This window comes from Ailuropoda melanoleuca, chromosome 14 (genome assembly GCF_002007445.2).
Source record: "Ailuropoda melanoleuca isolate Jingjing chromosome 14, ASM200744v2, whole genome shotgun sequence".
NCBI classification, from domain to species: domain Eukaryota; kingdom Metazoa; phylum Chordata; class Mammalia; order Carnivora; family Ursidae; genus Ailuropoda; species Ailuropoda melanoleuca.
In genome coordinates, this window is record NC_048231.1 from 101,818,159 (window position 1) to 101,836,819 (window position 18,661).

General features: G+C 40.6%; 1 protein-coding gene across 2 annotated transcripts in view; it reads right to left on the reverse strand.

Annotated features, from left to right (window-relative positions):
• FBXO15 (F-box protein 15) overlaps positions 1-18,661 on the reverse strand; it is a 51,653-nt gene that overhangs the window by 14,172 nt on the left and 18,820 nt on the right. For both annotated transcript variants that reach the window (XM_034642434.1, XM_019801800.2), the window contains 2 exons: positions 17,953-18,035; positions 16,872-17,014 (listed from right to left, as the gene is read on the reverse strand). In XM_034642434.1, the coding sequence (XP_034498325.1) occupies positions 16,872-17,014; positions 17,953-18,035 (226 nt within the window). The remainder of the gene's footprint in view (positions 1-16,871; positions 17,015-17,952; positions 18,036-18,661) is intronic.

Genomic DNA, 18,661 nt, shown 5'->3' on the forward strand with positions numbered 1-18,661 from the left:
AAGCAATTGACTTTTGACAAAGACATCAAAATAATTCAGTGAGAAAGTCTTTTCACAAATGGTGCCAAGAAGCTTATTATCCACATGGAAAAACAGAATGAACCTCAACCCTTACCTTATACTTAACACAAAAATTAATCAGAGATGGATCATAGACCTAAATGTAAAGGTTAAAACCATAATACAACTGGAGGAAAGAATATCTCCATAACTTGGAGTAGGAAAAGTTTTTAACTCCCCCCCAAAAAAATTACAAAATAAAAAAAAAACTGATAAATTATATTTCATCAAAATGAGAAACTCCTGATCATTAAAAGATATCATTAAGAGGCAAGAAAACACAGTGGGGAAAGGATAGTCTCTTCGATGAATGGTGTTGGGAAAACTGGACAGCCACATGTAAAAATAAAAACAAAATGGACCACTAACTTACACAATATACAAAACTTAACTCAAAATGGATTAAGACTTGAATGAAAAATCAGAAACCATAAAACTCCTAGAAAAAAACATAAGCACCTTGATACAGGTCTTGGCAATACATTTTTGGATCTGACTCCAAGAGCAAAGTCAACAAAAGCAAAAGTAAATAAATGGGACTGCATCAAACTAAAAAGCTTCCACACAGCAAAGGAAACAATCAACAAAGTGAAAACCTACTGAATGGGAGAAAATATTTGCAAATAATATGGCCAATAGGGGTTGATATGCCAAATATATAAAGAACTCATAAAACTCAATATCAAAAGAAAATCAAATATAAAAAGGGACAGAGAATCTAAATAGATCTTTTCCCAGAGAAGACATATATGTCTTCTGATGGCCAACAGACACATGAAAAGGTATTTGACATCACTCATCATCAGAGAATGCAAATCAAAACCACCCTGAGATATCTCCTCACACCTGTCAGATTGGCTATTATTAAAAAACAAAAAAACAAAAAAAACAAGAAATAACAAGTATTGGTGAGGATGTGGAGAAAAGGGAACCCTCATGCACTGTCAGTGGTAAGTAGCTACACTAAGTTACACTTTGCACTATGGAAAACGGTACAGATGTTCCTCAAAAATGTTTTTAAAAAACTACTATATGATCCAGCAACTCCACTTCTGGGTATTTGTCCAAAGGAAATATAATCAATATGTCAAAAAAAAACACAAAAAAAAAAAACCTTTGCATCGCCATGTTCACTGCAGCATTATTTATAATAGCCAAAGCATGGAAACAACCTAAGTGCCCATCAACAGATGAATGGAAAAAAATATGTAATACACATATAAAAAACCATATCAAAAAAACATGCAACACACAGACACACACAAACACACTAAATGGAATATTATTCAGCCACAAAAAGAAGGAAATCCTTCATATTCATTCAATGGAATATTACTCATCAATAAATACGAATGACTATCAATACTCGCAACAGTATAAATGAAACTCAAAAGAATTTTGTTGAAAGAAAGAATCTGGACACAAAAGAGTACATCCTGTGGGATCCCACTGACATAAAGTTCTAGAATAAGCAAAACTAATCTATGGTGAAAAAAAATCAGAAAAATGTACGTGGGATTTCTTGTACTATTCCTGTAACTTTTTCTAGGTTGGAAATTACACCAAAACAAAAAGTTACCAAAAAATAGCACTCAATAAAGGTGAGCTGTTAGCAGCTCTATCAGCCTTCCTCTGAAGGCCTCCTTCTGCTTATGACAACTAGCTGCTCTTTTCCTATCCAACTGATAACTCTAGGAATGCCCAAATCTGTGTCCTCAGATCTTCTTCCTCTTCCCTTAGGGAGTTTAGTCCCTCAAACTTCAACATGCACCTCCATAGCTAATAGCACCTTTCGGCCTACACTAATCTCTTCCTTTTCTAAACCCTGTTGCACATACACCTGAACATTTAATTATACTGGATTGTTTCTGCATGTTAGATGTTTCCTAAAATAACCTACAGTCTTTGGGAATAAAGGTTATGTCTTCTATGGCGTGATTAATGGCACTACTAACAACATTTCTCATTTCTCAGCTATGATTAGAATTCATTTTTTGCCCCATAAATAGAACATAGAAAAGGCAGGAAGTAAAGAATGTTGGGAGGAGAAACTGACTGTTTGGTTTGACTGAATGATTTTCCTAAGGCAAATAGGCAGAAGAGGGAAGGGGGTTAAATCAGAGTAGTACTGCCTGAGGCAGGAAAAGCAACACAGGCTCACTAAACGTGACAACCCGAGGAGCGGGCACTGAATACAGTGGGGCCCTAGAGCGCCATCTGAGAGACCAACGTAGTAAGATGAATTAATGCCTGGACATCAGGAAGCAACTCTTAGGTGGGTGTGTAAATCTTGGGTAAAGAGGCAGGAAGACCCTACAAACTCAAAAATATTTGCCATTGAGTATTAACAATTTAAAGCTGCAGAGACACCAACGTTACAAAGGAGTAATTAATAGCAATACGGAAAAGTCATTAGACTCTAATGATCAAATAGAATAGGCCCTCGCTCTTTAGGTGAGAAAATCTTGAATATTTCCCCCTTTCCGTGTTAAGCATCTAACATAAATCTTCTCAAGGCAAACACATAGTTTCTCTCTTTTTCTCAGCTAATTATTTTCAGATACCTCTGATGTTTTCCAAACCCCTAATACACATGCAATTTAAGGAGCTAAATACAGTCACAGATCATGGACTATGAGAAGAGAGGAGGTCTCTGAACATGATGAGGATCAGACTTTCTCCCCCAGTTTCACTTGCTGTACGGGCTGCAAGAGTGAAATAAATTGGAGCTATGTTGGAAGGAGACTGGAAAAGTAGAACTCTCAAGTCCGTAGGACAATTTCCCTCCCAAGTCCAGAATTGGTGAATGTGACGTCAGCAAAATCTCCTAGGTCTTTGAGCCACAGAGTCTCTACTTCTTTCATACTAGTGAGAACCCTAACAGGCTACATTTGCTGCTAGTATTGTTCCTGGTAGTGGTGACAATAAACTTGATCTTCAACAGGATAAAGTGTGTACTTAGACTCTTTAAAAGCTCAGTGCTCATTAATTCAATAATGTTTCAAAATGGCTTTTTCTATTGATGTAAAAATTCAGACTGGGATTTTCACAAGACCCAGTTCTATTTTCCATGCCTGTGGACCAATTTTCTACGATCCAATCAATTTGAGTATGCGTTATTTTTTCTAGGCTAGTCTTTCCAAAGATGTTTAAGGAGAAGGTATATGGATATTTGTTTTGGGCTCTCCAACATCTGTTCTGCCGTTCTCACTAAGCATGTCCTAGTATTCCTCTGAGACACGCCCAGGTCAGTCCCCATATTTCAGATGGTAGCAGCCAGGCTCAGAAATGGAGCATCCATTCACCTGGCATATGACTGAGTCAGGAGTGAGTTTGTAAGCCGACTAGAGCCAAGGAGATACAATGAGACTCTTGGGAAGGGGGTGCTGGAAAGGAGAACCTCACACTAGGACATGAGATCTAGAGCTAGCCGGAGCTGCCTTGAAAGGAGGAAGTGTAACTCAGAATACAGTGAAGCAGGAAGACTCAGAATGGGAGAGACGAGGAGGGACAGACAGGCCATCTAGACATATCCAGTCCCACTGACAGGCAATAGGCCCTCACACCAAACTGTCTGAAATAAAACCTCCCCCTGGATTTTTCAACAACATGAATCCTTTTTGCTAAGCCAGTTTTAGGTTAGGTTTTCCATAGTTTTTAACCAATTTTTTTTTTATCAGAAGTTGTTTTTTTTTTCCTTTTAAAATAATTTTTGAATCAGAAAACATGAATATAAGTGAAAAAAAAAAGATGATGGGAAAACAGGTTTGAGATGATGCTGAGACACAAATGGCTAAATACAGGCCCCAGAGGAGGCAGGAGCAGATGTATTTAGGAAGAGAAATTGCAATATACTTTTTGGAAAGAAATGGGACATCTTTTTCGCTGAAACAAGAAAGAACCCAAGAATACAACGAGATTGGAATATAGTGACAATGTGACAGCAGAGGATAGAGGACGATCAGGAAGCACAGAGGTGACAGTGTTTCTTAGCACAGCAGGTAGTGAGCCTAAGGACAAGGAACAGAGCTCATGAGGAAGTGATCAGATCTAAACAGCCCCCATATGACATATAAAGGGGACTTAAGGAGAGCTGATTAAGGGACTTCTGAGTTGCAACAATGGGTAAGTCAGAGTCTGACAACACCAACAGACACAAGGAACCAGAGCGCATTCAAGTTAGGAAAGTGGTGTCATGGTGAGTGGTGTTTTAGTTATCGATGCAGGGAGGCCACAGGGCAACAACGGGTTCTGAGATGACTGACACCGAACATGTAACCCAGGCTGTGTGCCCCGAAAATCATGCCAGAAAGGGAACAAAGAACCAGAAGAATAAGAAGAACCCCAAAGAGGTCTGTGGAAGGCACAGGAATCATGGAGGGTAACATGTTTGTGATCTGAGAAGTGGCTCTAAGCTCAACATCCTGACAGTCTAAGGTTCTAACAACAACTACATTCACACCAGGGGAAAAATTAGGAAACCCATTTCTTATGTTTCTTATTAGACGTAACTTCCTCAAACTGCTTAAGAGATTCTCTTTTTCACAACTGCCTTAATAAATATCCATGAAAAAAACACACTGTATTATTTCAACAATATCCTTGAAAGTGAAAATACAAACAAAACAAAGACCTCATAATCCTTTCTTTTAAATTATTTTAAAAATTCATATCTCCAGAGAAAAAGAAAAAATCAAAATCTGAGGTCGAATGTCACACAGACGTCAGAGTCCAGAACAGCAAGAGAAGGGAAGAAGGACCTGCACAGAGGCCTCCCCCCACACACCCTGTGTTTCTGCAGGGCCAGCTTCAGAGACACAGCCCGTGCTCTGCTGCCACCATTTTGAAATCCTTACATTTCTAACAAGGAACCCTGCAGTTTCATTTTGCACTGGGTCCCACAAATCACATGGCCTGTCTTACTTCCAGGCAGAGTACTTCAAATCTTGATGAGCTCCGGCATAAAAGGTATGGAGATGTGGGTTCTCCTGTTCTGTGAACGGTGATCTGCAATGCTGATTTTTCATCATGGCTCACCAGATGGACAAAATAGGAAAAATGTACTAACAACCACTAACGAAGACGCTGTAAAGGATTATCTGTTCTTATTTTCATAGGTAATCACCACCCAGACAGGACTGTACTATTTCTAACGTCTTCCTGTTATGATAAATGCTTAGAGAGAATAATCTGACCTAGAAACATGGAGAGTAATTAGTATCAACGGAGGGAACAAAACAAGTCGTTTATTTTTGGAATCACAACAGTAAAAATGAGATAACATGCTACATATGAAAAATATCTGAAACAAACTATTAAAACTTTAAAAGTAGAATTTCTTTAAAGAGAGGTTATCTGGGATTATCGGGTTCTGCTGCTGAACAGCTGAAACTCCACTTTTCTGGAGGAAAGAGAAGTTTCTGAAACCCATACCTTCTTTTTCTCCCCTCAACATTTTCTGTTGTGTCTTACAGAGTTAAGTACTGAACATGTTATTATTTAATCAGTATTTTAATGAAGAGCATATTGCAGAAACGCTGTAGGATATAGCCTGAATCTAACAGATCACAGAAACATAAGCTGAAAGAATTTACTCACAATGACTACACAAAAATGAAGCATCAGTGAGTGGAGCGTCCACACAGAGAACACTTTTCCCAAGAGCAGTGATAGAGTCTGAAACCCTAAACAGAGATCAATACCTTCAAATTAACATACACATTTAATGCAAATCTGATCAAAATCCAAATGAGATATTTTTAAATCTGGCTGAATGATTATTAAATACATCTAAAAGAATAACTGGATTTAAATAATAGAAAAAACTTAGATAAAAATTCATTAGTAAGAAATTTCATATTGGGGGAGGGACATGTAATTCCATAAGAAAACACACAAAGGGTGCAGGGCTGGCTCAGTCAAATGAGCATGTGACTTCATCTCAGGGTTGTAAGTTCGAGCCCACACTGAGTGCAGAGATGACTTAAATAAATAAGCAAATAAACTTTAAAAAAAATATACAAGTAAAGTTTGAAATATCTTCTTGCCTGGTGGGGATATAAGAAGAAGGGGCGTTGATTCTCAAGGAAAGAATCCTAGGAGGGAAGGGTTTGGGAATCCCTAGGCTTCATACATTTTATGTAAATCAAAAGGAAGTGTGGATTTACATACAACTGAAAACCTTTGAGAGATCCAAAAAACAATATACACTAAATTAAAAGGCTAAAGACAAAATGGAGAAAATATTTTCAATGAATACAATTCCTATAAATAGCAGAAACAAAGGAACTAATTAAACAAGCACACGGAGATTCAATCAGAAGAGAAATGTAAAAACAGATCTCATAGGCAGCAGCACAGGCCGAGCATCCTGGAGGCGCCCCTAGTACCTCCCTGGCCCTCAGACACCTGGGAAGGCAGGTTCTGACATGGCCACACTTTGCAGTCAAGGACACTGACAACTGGCCATGGCCACGTGCCTGTGAGAAGCGGCAGCGAGGTGGCTTCTGTGACTATGACCCCCCTACACACAGCCTACCCAGCAGCCACTACAACCACCACCCATCTCTACTGTAGTCAATGGCTTCTGTAAATAGTCAAACTAATATTTAAAACACATGCAGATATAAAACAACCAGCTGTCACTCTCACCTGTCAAATCATCCAATATTTTTCAAAATAACACTCGTCACAACAGCGCTACAATCATGAAAAACTGAGATGGAAAGGCCCATTAGGAGAATGGGTCAATACATCATGATAAAACCAAACAATGGGAGGTCATACATCTTTTCAAGATAAATTTGCTAAAACAATTTAGTGACATGGGAAAATGCCCACAATGTAATGGTAAGGGGAAAAGGCAGAGTATGCCATTGTTCATGTAATGTGGTCTACAGATAGAAATATAGCTGTATATTTGAAAATGGGCCAAAATATAAACAATAGTTGTCCTTTGTGATTTTTGTGTCTTTATAAACTTATATATACTCAGAATTTTCAAATCCTATAATAAAAAGACAGTAGTTTTTAAAATGCATTTTTCTAACAATTCGAAAAGTCAAATTTTGACAAAAGCAGCATACTTTAAAAATCCTTTCCCTTTGCTTCTTTTCTATCACTCTCCCTCTCAATCCTGACAAAAAGGCTACAACACGCTGTCCTGGGCAAAACGCTTTTCCTTCAGCTTCTGAAAACTGGTAATAATTAGCTTGATACAAAGATCAAAAAATGAACGTTCCTTCATACTTCGCATTGCAGATCATGCCTTTTTTCAAGCTCTATTTACACTTCAAAAATGCAGCTGCAGTATTTCCTGCCTGCTCTTTCCAGAGGCTGGACCACACTCCCATGGAAGTGCTCAGGACAGTTGTGCGGAGCTGAGTCAACACAGCAGCCCTGGGACTGTCTGCGCCCAGGGAGGCCTGCTGCAAAGCTGGCCCATGGCTGTCCAGGCATTTGGATTCCGGAAGTGTTTCCACCTCATCTTTCCTAACCCATACGAGTAGCTTATTGTGTCCTGGAACAGCTTGTATCAACCATGTGGTTTATGCTGAGTGTCCCTCCCTCTGAGGGTCTGGAATGGTGGTAGTGATGAGGGAATAGAAGGCAAGCTGAGGACAAAGCAGAAGCTGACACCCTGCAACTGCCACCACCCCCCCGCCCCCCAGATGTATGCAACATTCCTCAGCACTCCTGGCTGCCCAAAAGCTAAGGAAAAGAAAAACAAATGATTAACTGACAGAGATCACAATCCTGGGAGGCCTGGGTCTCCCTCAGCTTACACATGTCCTAGTGATTTACAAGGAAGCTTTCTTATCAATAGCCTAACTTCCAGAGACCCATAATTCAGTTTCCTGAAGCCCTAACATTACCATCCCCTCCATAAAATTGAGGGAAGCTAAGGCAGAAGGAAAAGTAAATAAAATCTGCAGCCATTGTTAAGGACACGTGATAGGAGGAAATTAACATTCTCCAGGGATCTCCCAACTATCTCACTGTTAACACCTTCTAGAGGGGTCAATGACCTTAGCTTGATGATAGTAAGGCCTCCAGTGTCCTGCGAGTCTTCTTTGACAAATGAAAGTGCTTTCTCAGCCTCCCTTTTTCCTTACCTCCCCCAGCCCCATGGTATATAATCAGCCACCTCTCACAGCCCGGGGCAGCAGCTCTTTCTGCCCACGGGTCCTGTCCCTGTGCTTTAATAAACCATTTTGCACCAAAGACGTCTCAAGAATTCTTTCTTGGTGGTCAGCTCCGGACTCCACCCCACTGAAGCTCACCTATATTCTACGACCTCATCAGTAGTGCCAGGCAGAGGGAGCCTACAGGACCAGTCCCCAGTAAGAAACCTGGGCGCTGAGTCTTTAAACGAAATTCTCAGGCAGACAACCTTCACATGTGTTTTCACAACTCATTCTGGGAGAAAATAAGCACCTCCCAGGTGACTCCCCTATTGAGCGCTTTCCTCTGCACATCCCCACGCACACCTTCTCCCCTTTGCTGATTTTGTTCTATACCCTTTCACCGTAATAAACCTTAGCCATTAATACTACTATATCCTAAGCCCTGAAGTCCCCCCACAAATCACTGAACCTGGGGTTGGTCCTGGGGACCCAATACCAGCAGTCCACCCACATTTCCGAAAGAACACAACACAGAATGCAAAGAAACATATTGAGGCACTTCTACAAGCTTAACTCACAGTTTCACAAACCCCTCTTTCATTATTTCTTTCACTGTTTATCCTTCCAACCCCTTGCCTCTCATAAATCCACTTCAGGTGACAAAGTATTTCTTTTTTTTTTTTTTTTTAAGATTTTATTTATTTATTTGACAGAGATAGAGACAGCCAGTGAGAGAGGGAACACAAGCAGGGGGAGTGGGAGAGGAAGAAGCAGGCTCCCAGCAGAGGAGCCTGACGTGGGGCTCGACCGCAACGCCGGGATCACGCCCTGAGCCGAAGGCAGACGCCCAACCGCTGTGCCACCCAGGCGCCCCGACAAAGTATTTCTTTTCCTAAACTGCCTTTCAGCTTGATTTGAGGGACAATACACAAGAAGCAGGTAGCAAGTATGGCAGGTACAAGGATCATATACTTTTCTTTGAAGAAGAGAGATAATATGGATCCTTTTAGATAACTCTGAATCCAGCCATGACTTGTCAAAGTGGCAGAACACATAAAAACACAGAGAGAAAACTTCCCAGGTTCCTTGGGGGAGGAATATGACAGAGTTCCAAAGGGGAGTCAAACCTTTAGGGAAAGAAGAAAGGACACGGATCCTTTTATTCACTAGGAAGTAGTGCTGAGAGGTGGAGACTCCTACCCCTCAATACAGTGTCTGACTGAGGGAAATAATGTTTGGAAGCTTGAGCAATATCTTATACAACAAGGCTGTAGGCTACCCCTGAGCGCTCCAGAATAGAGCCCACTCCGATCTGAAAGGGAGAAGGCCAGTGAAGAATACAGCAGGGCGGGGTGGCCACCAGCCTGGGAACTCAGCCCACCAGACCAGTGTTGGGATCCAGAGCCAAGGAGCATTAGCTACGGCTTCAAATGGATGAGGACAGCCCTGCTGAACCCAGGGGACTTGCTGGGGGGCCACGGAGGTACTGCTCACCCTGGGGATCTCCCGCGGAACGAGCTCAGGCCTGATCTCTTCTGTGTGTCAGGAATCTCACTCCAGGCACCAAGAACTAACCAGGGTCTTCTGTTTTATTTGCAGTAACATGTATGGTAAAAAAGAAAAAAAAAATCTAAAGGACCTTGGAGCAAAGTTCATGAGACAGAATTAAGAAAACAGAACAAAGGGATATCGTGTTCAGAGAAGATACTGTGATGGAGAGGAGGAGCGTCTCAACTGGCCAGAGCTCACTCTACTGTTTCACTGGGCTTGTGCCCATCTGAATATGAACCTGATATGAATCCTCTGATTGTGTGTGTTCCCTGCAGAGTCCATTCTAAAGAGCCTCTCAGCCAATCTTAGGCAAATGGTTCTATACAATGCATGCTACACTACCACTCTAGACAAACACACACACATCCTCTAAAAGATGAAGGTATGCTCAGATACACCGGGATACCATGGTACAACTCATTAAAACATCTAGTAATTGCTGTGCTCTGCGCCCCACATTTGTGAGAATAATCTGATAAAAGACTCTGGAGCCACAGAAGATGTGCATACGGGGACTCTGCTCCACCTCAGTGACACCACAAACTCTTGGTTAGTGGGTTTAACATGAGGTAAGGCCAGTCCTCTGTATCCATTTTCAAAATTTAATCAAGACCTGGGTGGTGATCACACAGGTGTTTGCTTTACGATAATGTTTTATGCATTTCTCTGTGTCAGTGCATAATACAAAGAGTTTAATTACAAAAAAGAGAAAAGCAAGGGAACAATTAATACAGAGAACAGTGGTTAACACAATATATAAAACCAGTAGGAAGGGACACACAGGTAGGTTCAAAGTTACTTACTGGTAATGGTCGATTTCCTACTCTGTGTGGTGGCTACATGGGTTTTACTGGTTTTTTTTTCCATAGCCTGTACACACATCATATGTAGGAAAGAATATATTATCTCACAATTAAAATTTAAAAAAAAAATTTTGTCAGCCATTCCATATGCATATGAGTATGTCTAAATAGATTTTAGATTCAACTTTGCAAGTTGCATCGTAAATTCCCACTGGGGTTTTTTTAATAAAACTGCAGTGAATTTGTGGACTAAATTGATATGTCCTCAGAATTCTTATTTAAAGATGGAATGCTGGAAACGACCCTACACAATCATGAAATTCAGACTCCGTTTATAAGTTATGTCATATTTAAAGCTGTGCCCTTTCTATGCCCCATGACTCCCGCTAACTGGCCTGGACCCATTACCCTGTCTGAACACTGCACTGGTCATTTGGTCTGCCCTTCGGAGGACCCCCAGGAATCCCTAGCGCCCCGCATGTGCCTTTCTCCAGGCTCAGCAGGCTTCTCTGTACAACCCAAGAACGGCAGGCACCGTGTCTGATACATCTGTGCCCTATGCCTGGCACACGTGCATTCACTAACTGTTTGCTGACGAATGAATCAGATAAATCCTACCTTGCCCCCTTTACTTCCTCCACTCCCTACAGACAGCCTCATTAGAATCAGGCCAGGTTTCTCAGGTCTCACTGATAACACACAGTGGGTAGAGCCTCCTCAAAGTTAGGGACATGATGATAGAACATTTTATCCTTGATAGGGACAGAAAGTGTTCTTAAAACGCAGAGCAAAGTGCCATCATCCCCAACTGCAATGGCATAGGCTGAATTTACTAAATATACCACATGGTACCACAAGAGAGTTTCTCAAAAACAGTAGAGGACATTCCAGTTTGTACTTTCCTAAAATGTGAGAGGACACCGATGGCAGCAGCGCCCTCTGCTGACTCCTGAGCGCAGAACCACACGCAGAGGAAATGCCTCTCGCTTGTGCAGGCTTCTCAAGGAGGAAATCCATTTTCTAATTATCCCCATCTCAGCTTCCCAACCTCCTCCATCTCTCTCAGTCCTGGGTCTTGTATAATCACCTGGCCTCCCCAGCGGGCTACCAGCATTAACAGAAAAGTGGCTACAAGCTGCCCCCACAGGTCCGCAGAGAAGGCCCCTTCCTGACTGCCCTTAGGACGCCAACACTTTGAAAAGACAGACCGAGTCACACACAGAACAACAAGTATTCTAGAAGCATGCCACTGAAAGTACAAATACACGGAAGACAGCGCAGCCCAGTGTTTAAGACCCACACTCTGGAGACTGGCCCATGCAGGTGCAGAAAGCACTCTGCCAGGCATAAGCTGCGTAACATTAGAGAACTGACCTACACTACCAGCTCCAGCCACTTCACCAATAACACGGGAGAGAAAATAGTACCCAACTCACAGGCTTGCTATGAAGATTAAGTTGAATAATTAATATAAACATAAAACATTCAGCAAGAACCTGTAATGAGCGCCCACAAGTCTTCCCCGTGCTATCGTCCTCCTTATTAAGGGCACAGCTCAGGTATAAGCAATGCATACAACGCTTAATTGAGGTTATGCTGTATTTGTTCAGAACTAGGAGAGGGTGAGTCCTCTCCTGAAGTTCTACATACTTCCCTAAAACAGATCTGACCTAAGAGCCCTAATCCCTGGAGGACACAGCACAGGCTCTCAAGGAGAGCAAAGATCATGTTAGATAAGAAAGACTGGAAGTGAGAGGGCACTTGAGGACATCCTCCCAGAGAGAGAACAAGCTCTCCACTAACACGGCCCAGAAGGCACCCGCACTTGCACCCTGAGGCTAGACCACCAACACGTTAGTGGCCCCCTCAACAGTATATACCAGAAAGAGGGATGAGATTTTATTCTCTATTTCAAATAACAGAATAAAGTTAAAAGGGTTGAAGTACAAAGAAGAAAGGCAGAATTGTCACACCTTCATAAAGCGGGGCAGGTTGTTCCCAGGCAGGGCCCTGAGCAGAGGCTGCAGAGCACACTCAAGCCCAAGACTCGTTCTCTACATCACCTTTCAGTTCCTCCCCGATTCAGACACCAAGATTCTGGGCATAGCAGGAAGGCGCCGAAGAAAAACAAGAAACCCTGAAAATTAAACAAGCAGCCAACAGAAAAAGCCAGAAAAAGATCAAAATAAACCTGAAGAAAACAGATGACTTTCTAGGAAATCATAGAAATACTAAAAACTGATTCAATGAAAAGTGGAAAACCTGATTATAACCAGATCAGAAACAGATTTAAAAAATGAAACTATAAATAATCTGTGAGCGTAAATGGAAAAACACTAAATGCCAACAGTAGCTTAAAAATGAGCATCCATATGACATGAGAAGCTTCTGTCAAAGGTTCCAGGGTGTTTATCATTGGAAGATACACTGAGGAAATTTGCTACATTAATAGCATAAAGGAGACTGAATCATGATCATCAATAGTTGCCTAAAGATGTATTGACAACATCTAACAACCATTCCCAATATTTTTTTTTAATCTAACTACTTTAGGAATAGAAAGTTCCTTAACTAAACTGCCTTGTATGAATACATAATACAAACCTAGAACAAACATCCCCAGTAATAAAACATTTTATTAATTTCCTATCCCTATCGGGTTAGAAATCCCCCCGTGTTGGGGCGCCTGAGTGGCTCAGTCGTTAAGCGTCTGCCTTTGGCTCAGGGCGTGATCCCGGCGTTCTGGGATGGAGCCCTACATCAGGCTCCTCCTCCGGGAGCCTGTTTCTTCCTCTCCCACTCCCCCTGCTTGTGTTCCCTCTCTTGCTAGCTCTCTCTCTCTCTCTCTCTGTGTCAAATAAATAAATAAATAAATCTTAAAAAAAAAAAATCCCCCCGCGTAAAAGGAACTCGACAGTCTCTTTCAAAATTATATGAGCATTTGCCCTTTGACCTAGCAATCCTATTCCAATGAAAGTATTCCAAAGACAAACTGGCAAAATATAAAAAGATGTATGAAAAAGGCCATTTATTTAGTATACCACTATGTGTAATAGCAAAGACTGGAAACCACAGAAAGAAACCATTAACAAACCAGCCACCTATAGCTGGTTTAAAAATAGAGAACAAGAAAAATCTCTATGTCATTCTAAAAAGTATCTCCAGAAAATATTACCAACTGGAAAAAAGCAAGAAACTTTTAAAAAGGAGTATAGTATGCCCTCTTTAGAAAAACTGGGAGAAATATAAACACACTGATGTATAGCATTATATATTCAGAAAAGAGCATTTAAAGACTAAACCAAAGGCCAATACACAGGGTCACCTTTGGAGGAAGGGATGAAGGACAAGGGTAGAAGTAAACTTCCTTGTTTTATAGTTTCAACTATAAACCATGTAAATGTGGAATGTAAATGTTTTCAATGTAAATATAGAAGGAAAGCAATCCTGAAAAATAAAAAATCAACTGAAACAAATCACTCTGATTGTATGTCAAAGTGGTAGCATAACCACACAGAGAATTACTTTAGGTGATTTAACTCTCTGGCATGATGTATCTTAAGCCCATAAAGAGCCACAGGAAAATCTTAATTAAAAGAACATTCAGTGAGTTCATTATTAGTAACAATATCAATATTGCTATTTTTAAATTATTATATATTTTGGTGTTGTTTGGGACAAAGACTTTCAGCATGAGAAAGAGATACAAGTATATAGTCGGGGAAGTTAATTAAAAACCTTAAAATCTTTCGTTTAAATGTATGCATGATTTATTTCTTCACATTATAAAATTTACAAACTTCTTAGCACTGCCTCCTGAAAATGCTAGAAGGAATGAAAACTCAAGAGCAACATGCATCTCCAGGATCCAGAGCCTGGTTTCTAAATACCTTAGTGTAGTAGAACTAAAAGGAACCAGAGCTCCTATGGAAAATGGATAATTTCAAATCTGCGCAAGAAACAGACAAGATCAGCTTGAGGTATCTGGTCATGTTAGAGTACAGGCAAGCTACCAAAGATGACTAGAGTCATGTCAAAAGAACACAGGAGAAGATGACAATTTGAGCATCTCAATAACTATAAAAAGAATAATGACTAAAAATAGACTAAAATACATTAGCTACATTTTTTAATCTATTAGTTCATAATAATACTCTCCCCCCCAAAAAAAACCCTCTAAGTCATCTTTGAAGACTGTTAGAACGTTAATCACTATTCTGTAAGTAAAGAGAAAGACTCAAGCATGTACCCTGCCCTTCCTGTACTAATCATATTTCAGTTAACTACATAGTTGACAAGAGAAAACTTTTCTTTACAGAAGGATCCTAGATAATGCACACTGAGGGAATGACTGAACTAGGGAAACATCATTTTTGCAATCTCTAATAAAATAATGGATACAGGTGCCATTATTTGGTGAACATTCATGGAGAAATCTATAATAGGAGCAAGCCAAAAAACTCCTTAACCCACTGATCAATCTTAACATAATTAATATTTAGATAAATGTCTTAAAAGACACAAATAACAAAGCTCACTCAAGAAGAAACAGATTAACTTAAGTAGCCCTGTATTGATAAAAGAAATTGAAGCTGTAGTTAAAATCCTTCCCACAAAGAAAGCTCCAGGCCTTGAGGCTTCACAGGTGAATTCCACCAACAATTTAATGAGAACTACCAATTCTGTGTAAAAGCCTCCAAAAAATCCAAGAGGTAAGAATACTTCCCAACTTACCCTATGAAGTGGCCTGAGACCAAAACCACATAAAACATACAACTGGAAGATACAATGAAAGAGAAGTAACAAAGATAAAATACTAAAGATCTTAACAAGAAATGTGCAAAACTAGTACGAAGAAAATTCTGACACACCCTGAAAGACATGTAAGTATTTTTGAACAGAATGAAAGACATACCACATTCTTGGGCAGGACAATTCAACAACAAAGATGTCAATTCACCTCAGGGCAACATATACATTTGACATAATTCTAATAAAAATGCCAACAAGTATAGAAAAACCTAGAATTCCTGAGTCAAAAAACAAAGACTCAAAGACTAATGGGGGGGGTGTATCAAAAGGGCACAGAAGCCAGCTTGAAGTAGCTCCCACTGATCAAACTACGGGACAATTTTAGCTTCAAAAAGAATAATGTCGGTAATTATCAATAAATTATTGAATAAATAAAAAACCAAGAGTCCACAATGACACTAAACAACAAAGACAGAAGAGAGAGTGTGCACTCAAAATAATTTCCACCACAGGAGGTGAGATAACATCAATTCCTTAATCTGAGCACTGGTGGTCAAAAGAGAAAGGTCATTTACCCTGCCACTACAGGAGTTCACCAGCTGATGTGGGGAATTTCCTTAGAAAATCCCAGCTAATAAATGTAGAAATATTAGAAAATCACCATTAATGAGAAAATCACCAAAAATTAGAAAATCACCATTTTTTAAACTCTAAAAGAAACTGATTCAGGCAAGGATTAGTAATGGATGTCAAATCTATTAAAGAATTCCGGGGATCAGGATATTCAGAAATGAAGTATAAAATTTCCCCTATAAAATATTATTACCAAAAATGTTTAACTTGAAGACCGACTGGGTGGCTCAGTCAGTTAAGCATCTGCCTTCAGCACAGGTCATGATCCCGGGGTCCTGGGATAGAGCCCCACTTCGGGCTCCCTGCTCAGTGGGGAGCCTGCTTCTCCCTCTCCCTCTGCTGCTCCCCCTGCTTATGCTCTCTCCCTTTCTCAACTCTCAAGTAAAATCTTTAAGGGGGGGGGGGAAGGAGGAAACAATGAGACAAAGCAGAACAGGGGGCATTCTATGTTCCTTCCTCCCTTTCACTCAACTGAGGTCTCCTCCCTCTTAGCCTACTCCCGTCTCTGTCTCAGCTTTGGTGAGCATGATAAATATGATTGCAGTATATACAGAAGGGTGGTTTCTCTTTATTGTTATCCTCGACAGATACCACACTGGCCCTGTGGGCAAGTTTACTGAATTTCTTTGAGAAAGAAGGGAAGAAGTTTTGGGTAGGGGGATGAGGCACAACAGAGCAAAACAGTAAGGAAAGTATCAGCAGAAAAGATGAGTAGAGAATATTCCAGAAGGTAGAGCGATGGTAATGAAGGAGACGGAACCCAAGGCTAAAGAGACTAAATCCAGCCATGGGATTTTACAAGTCCTACGATGAGGTATGGGTATGGGAAGACAGTGCCAACAGATGATCAGTGAAGAGACAATTCTTAACTCAGATAGAAAAACTGGTCCCCTGTTGTCTCCAACCTTTTAATTTCATACTGAAACAAAAACTCAATTAGTTTCACCTTTCTTGGTAAAGAGATTGCGAAATGTACCACACAGGCAGAAAATCCCACTGCTGTGCATATCAACATGGAGCTGGTAGCCATGCAGTCCATACTCTGGGCTGTCATCCAAAAGAGGGGTATGAGGAGGTAGCTCATAGGGGCTAAAAAGCAAAACAAAACATACACACAAGTTTGTCAACACCAGAGATAAAATGTTTTAACTGAAAATACTCTTTAAAAAAATTAACATCCATCCAAACATCAGCTCCCATCAATCTTCTGCAGGGCTCCCAATAATGTCCCACACCAGGAACTCAAGAGAACCACTTTGTGTTCCTTTCACCAACTTCTATAAAAACAGGCAAAGGAAGTATCCACAAGAGGACCACGGATGAATATGTCTCTGGGATCTGTCCTGGGACAGCAGCTCTGCGAAGACAGCTCTGCTCCTCGGAGGTCTCAGTGACCAGAGGATGGAGCTGCTCAGCAGGGAAGTGCACCACACAGCAGACCTACAGATCGGGAGCCCAGGCAGAAGACCCAGAGTGATGACGAATGAAGTTCTGTTCAGTAAGAAAAACCTTACTATGTAAGGTAACAAACTCAAAAGCATTCAGGAACTTTTCAGATAATTTTAAAAAATGAGAATGAGAGCAGTCGAGAAATGAAAAGCATATTCCCCATCTGAAGACCCTCAAATTCACTGAATGACACACACTGTAGTGACCAAGCAAAGTACATCTACAGACCCGACTCAGCCATGGGTCTGCGTGCCTTGCAAGATACGAAAACTCACATTAGTGCAAAGAATGGGAAGCATCTTGATGCACTGGCATCTTGCAGTAATGACATTATCCTGCCCCCATAAATAACATTCTACTGAGGACATAATCCTTAACCCAGAACAAATAAAGCAAATATGCAGTCATGAATAATCCAATTATTTTAACAACAGCTAAGTAATTATGCCTGTTGGCTTGTGCCTACTGATTAAAAACAGAATATCTTTGTAGCTATTCTCAGGATATTAAGATGGTATCAACTTCTAATCCTTTACACTGACTACAAAAATTTAATACACCCACATATAAATACATACACAGTGGCGGAGCCTAATGTGCTCTTCTCCACAAGGTGATGGAAATGAAGATTTGCCATAACAAAAGCCAATTCTTCCTCCCCCTGAAAAGTTAATTAGAAAGAATACATTTTCAACTGAAATATTTTAATTTTTCAAAAGTTGTTGTGAAGATCATAGCACATTCATCTTACAGATAGATGCAGTTTCTTACAACTGTAAGATTACCACAGTACTAATGCATTATTACTGCTAATACATTATTACTATCCCGTAAGACTTACATGTCGTATTGACAGCAGGACCACAATTCACCCAAATACAGAGCATGCAGTACCAAAACGTTAACATCCTAGCACTTGTGAAATATCAAAATACTCTATTATACACAACTGTGAAAATACACATTGTTAGTAACAGGTTCTCTCAAACTCTTTCCCAAGATAAGGCAAATACTGGTTAAGACTTCACATATACAAGATTAATTCCACAAATACTTAACGTTAGTGGCATAGGTCCCTCTCTTGAGTACCTGCTTGACTTGGCAAAGCCAGTGGGAATGTGACTGTAGAGGAACAGACATCCATTTCTCCCCAAATTCACAGCTGACACTGACTGGTGGAGGTAACCCAGAATGGTCGGTCTGAGGCACCATGCTCCAGAAGCCAGCCAGAGGACAGTCGGACTGACCAGGGTCCTCATAACTACGTGGGCTAACACAGACTGATGA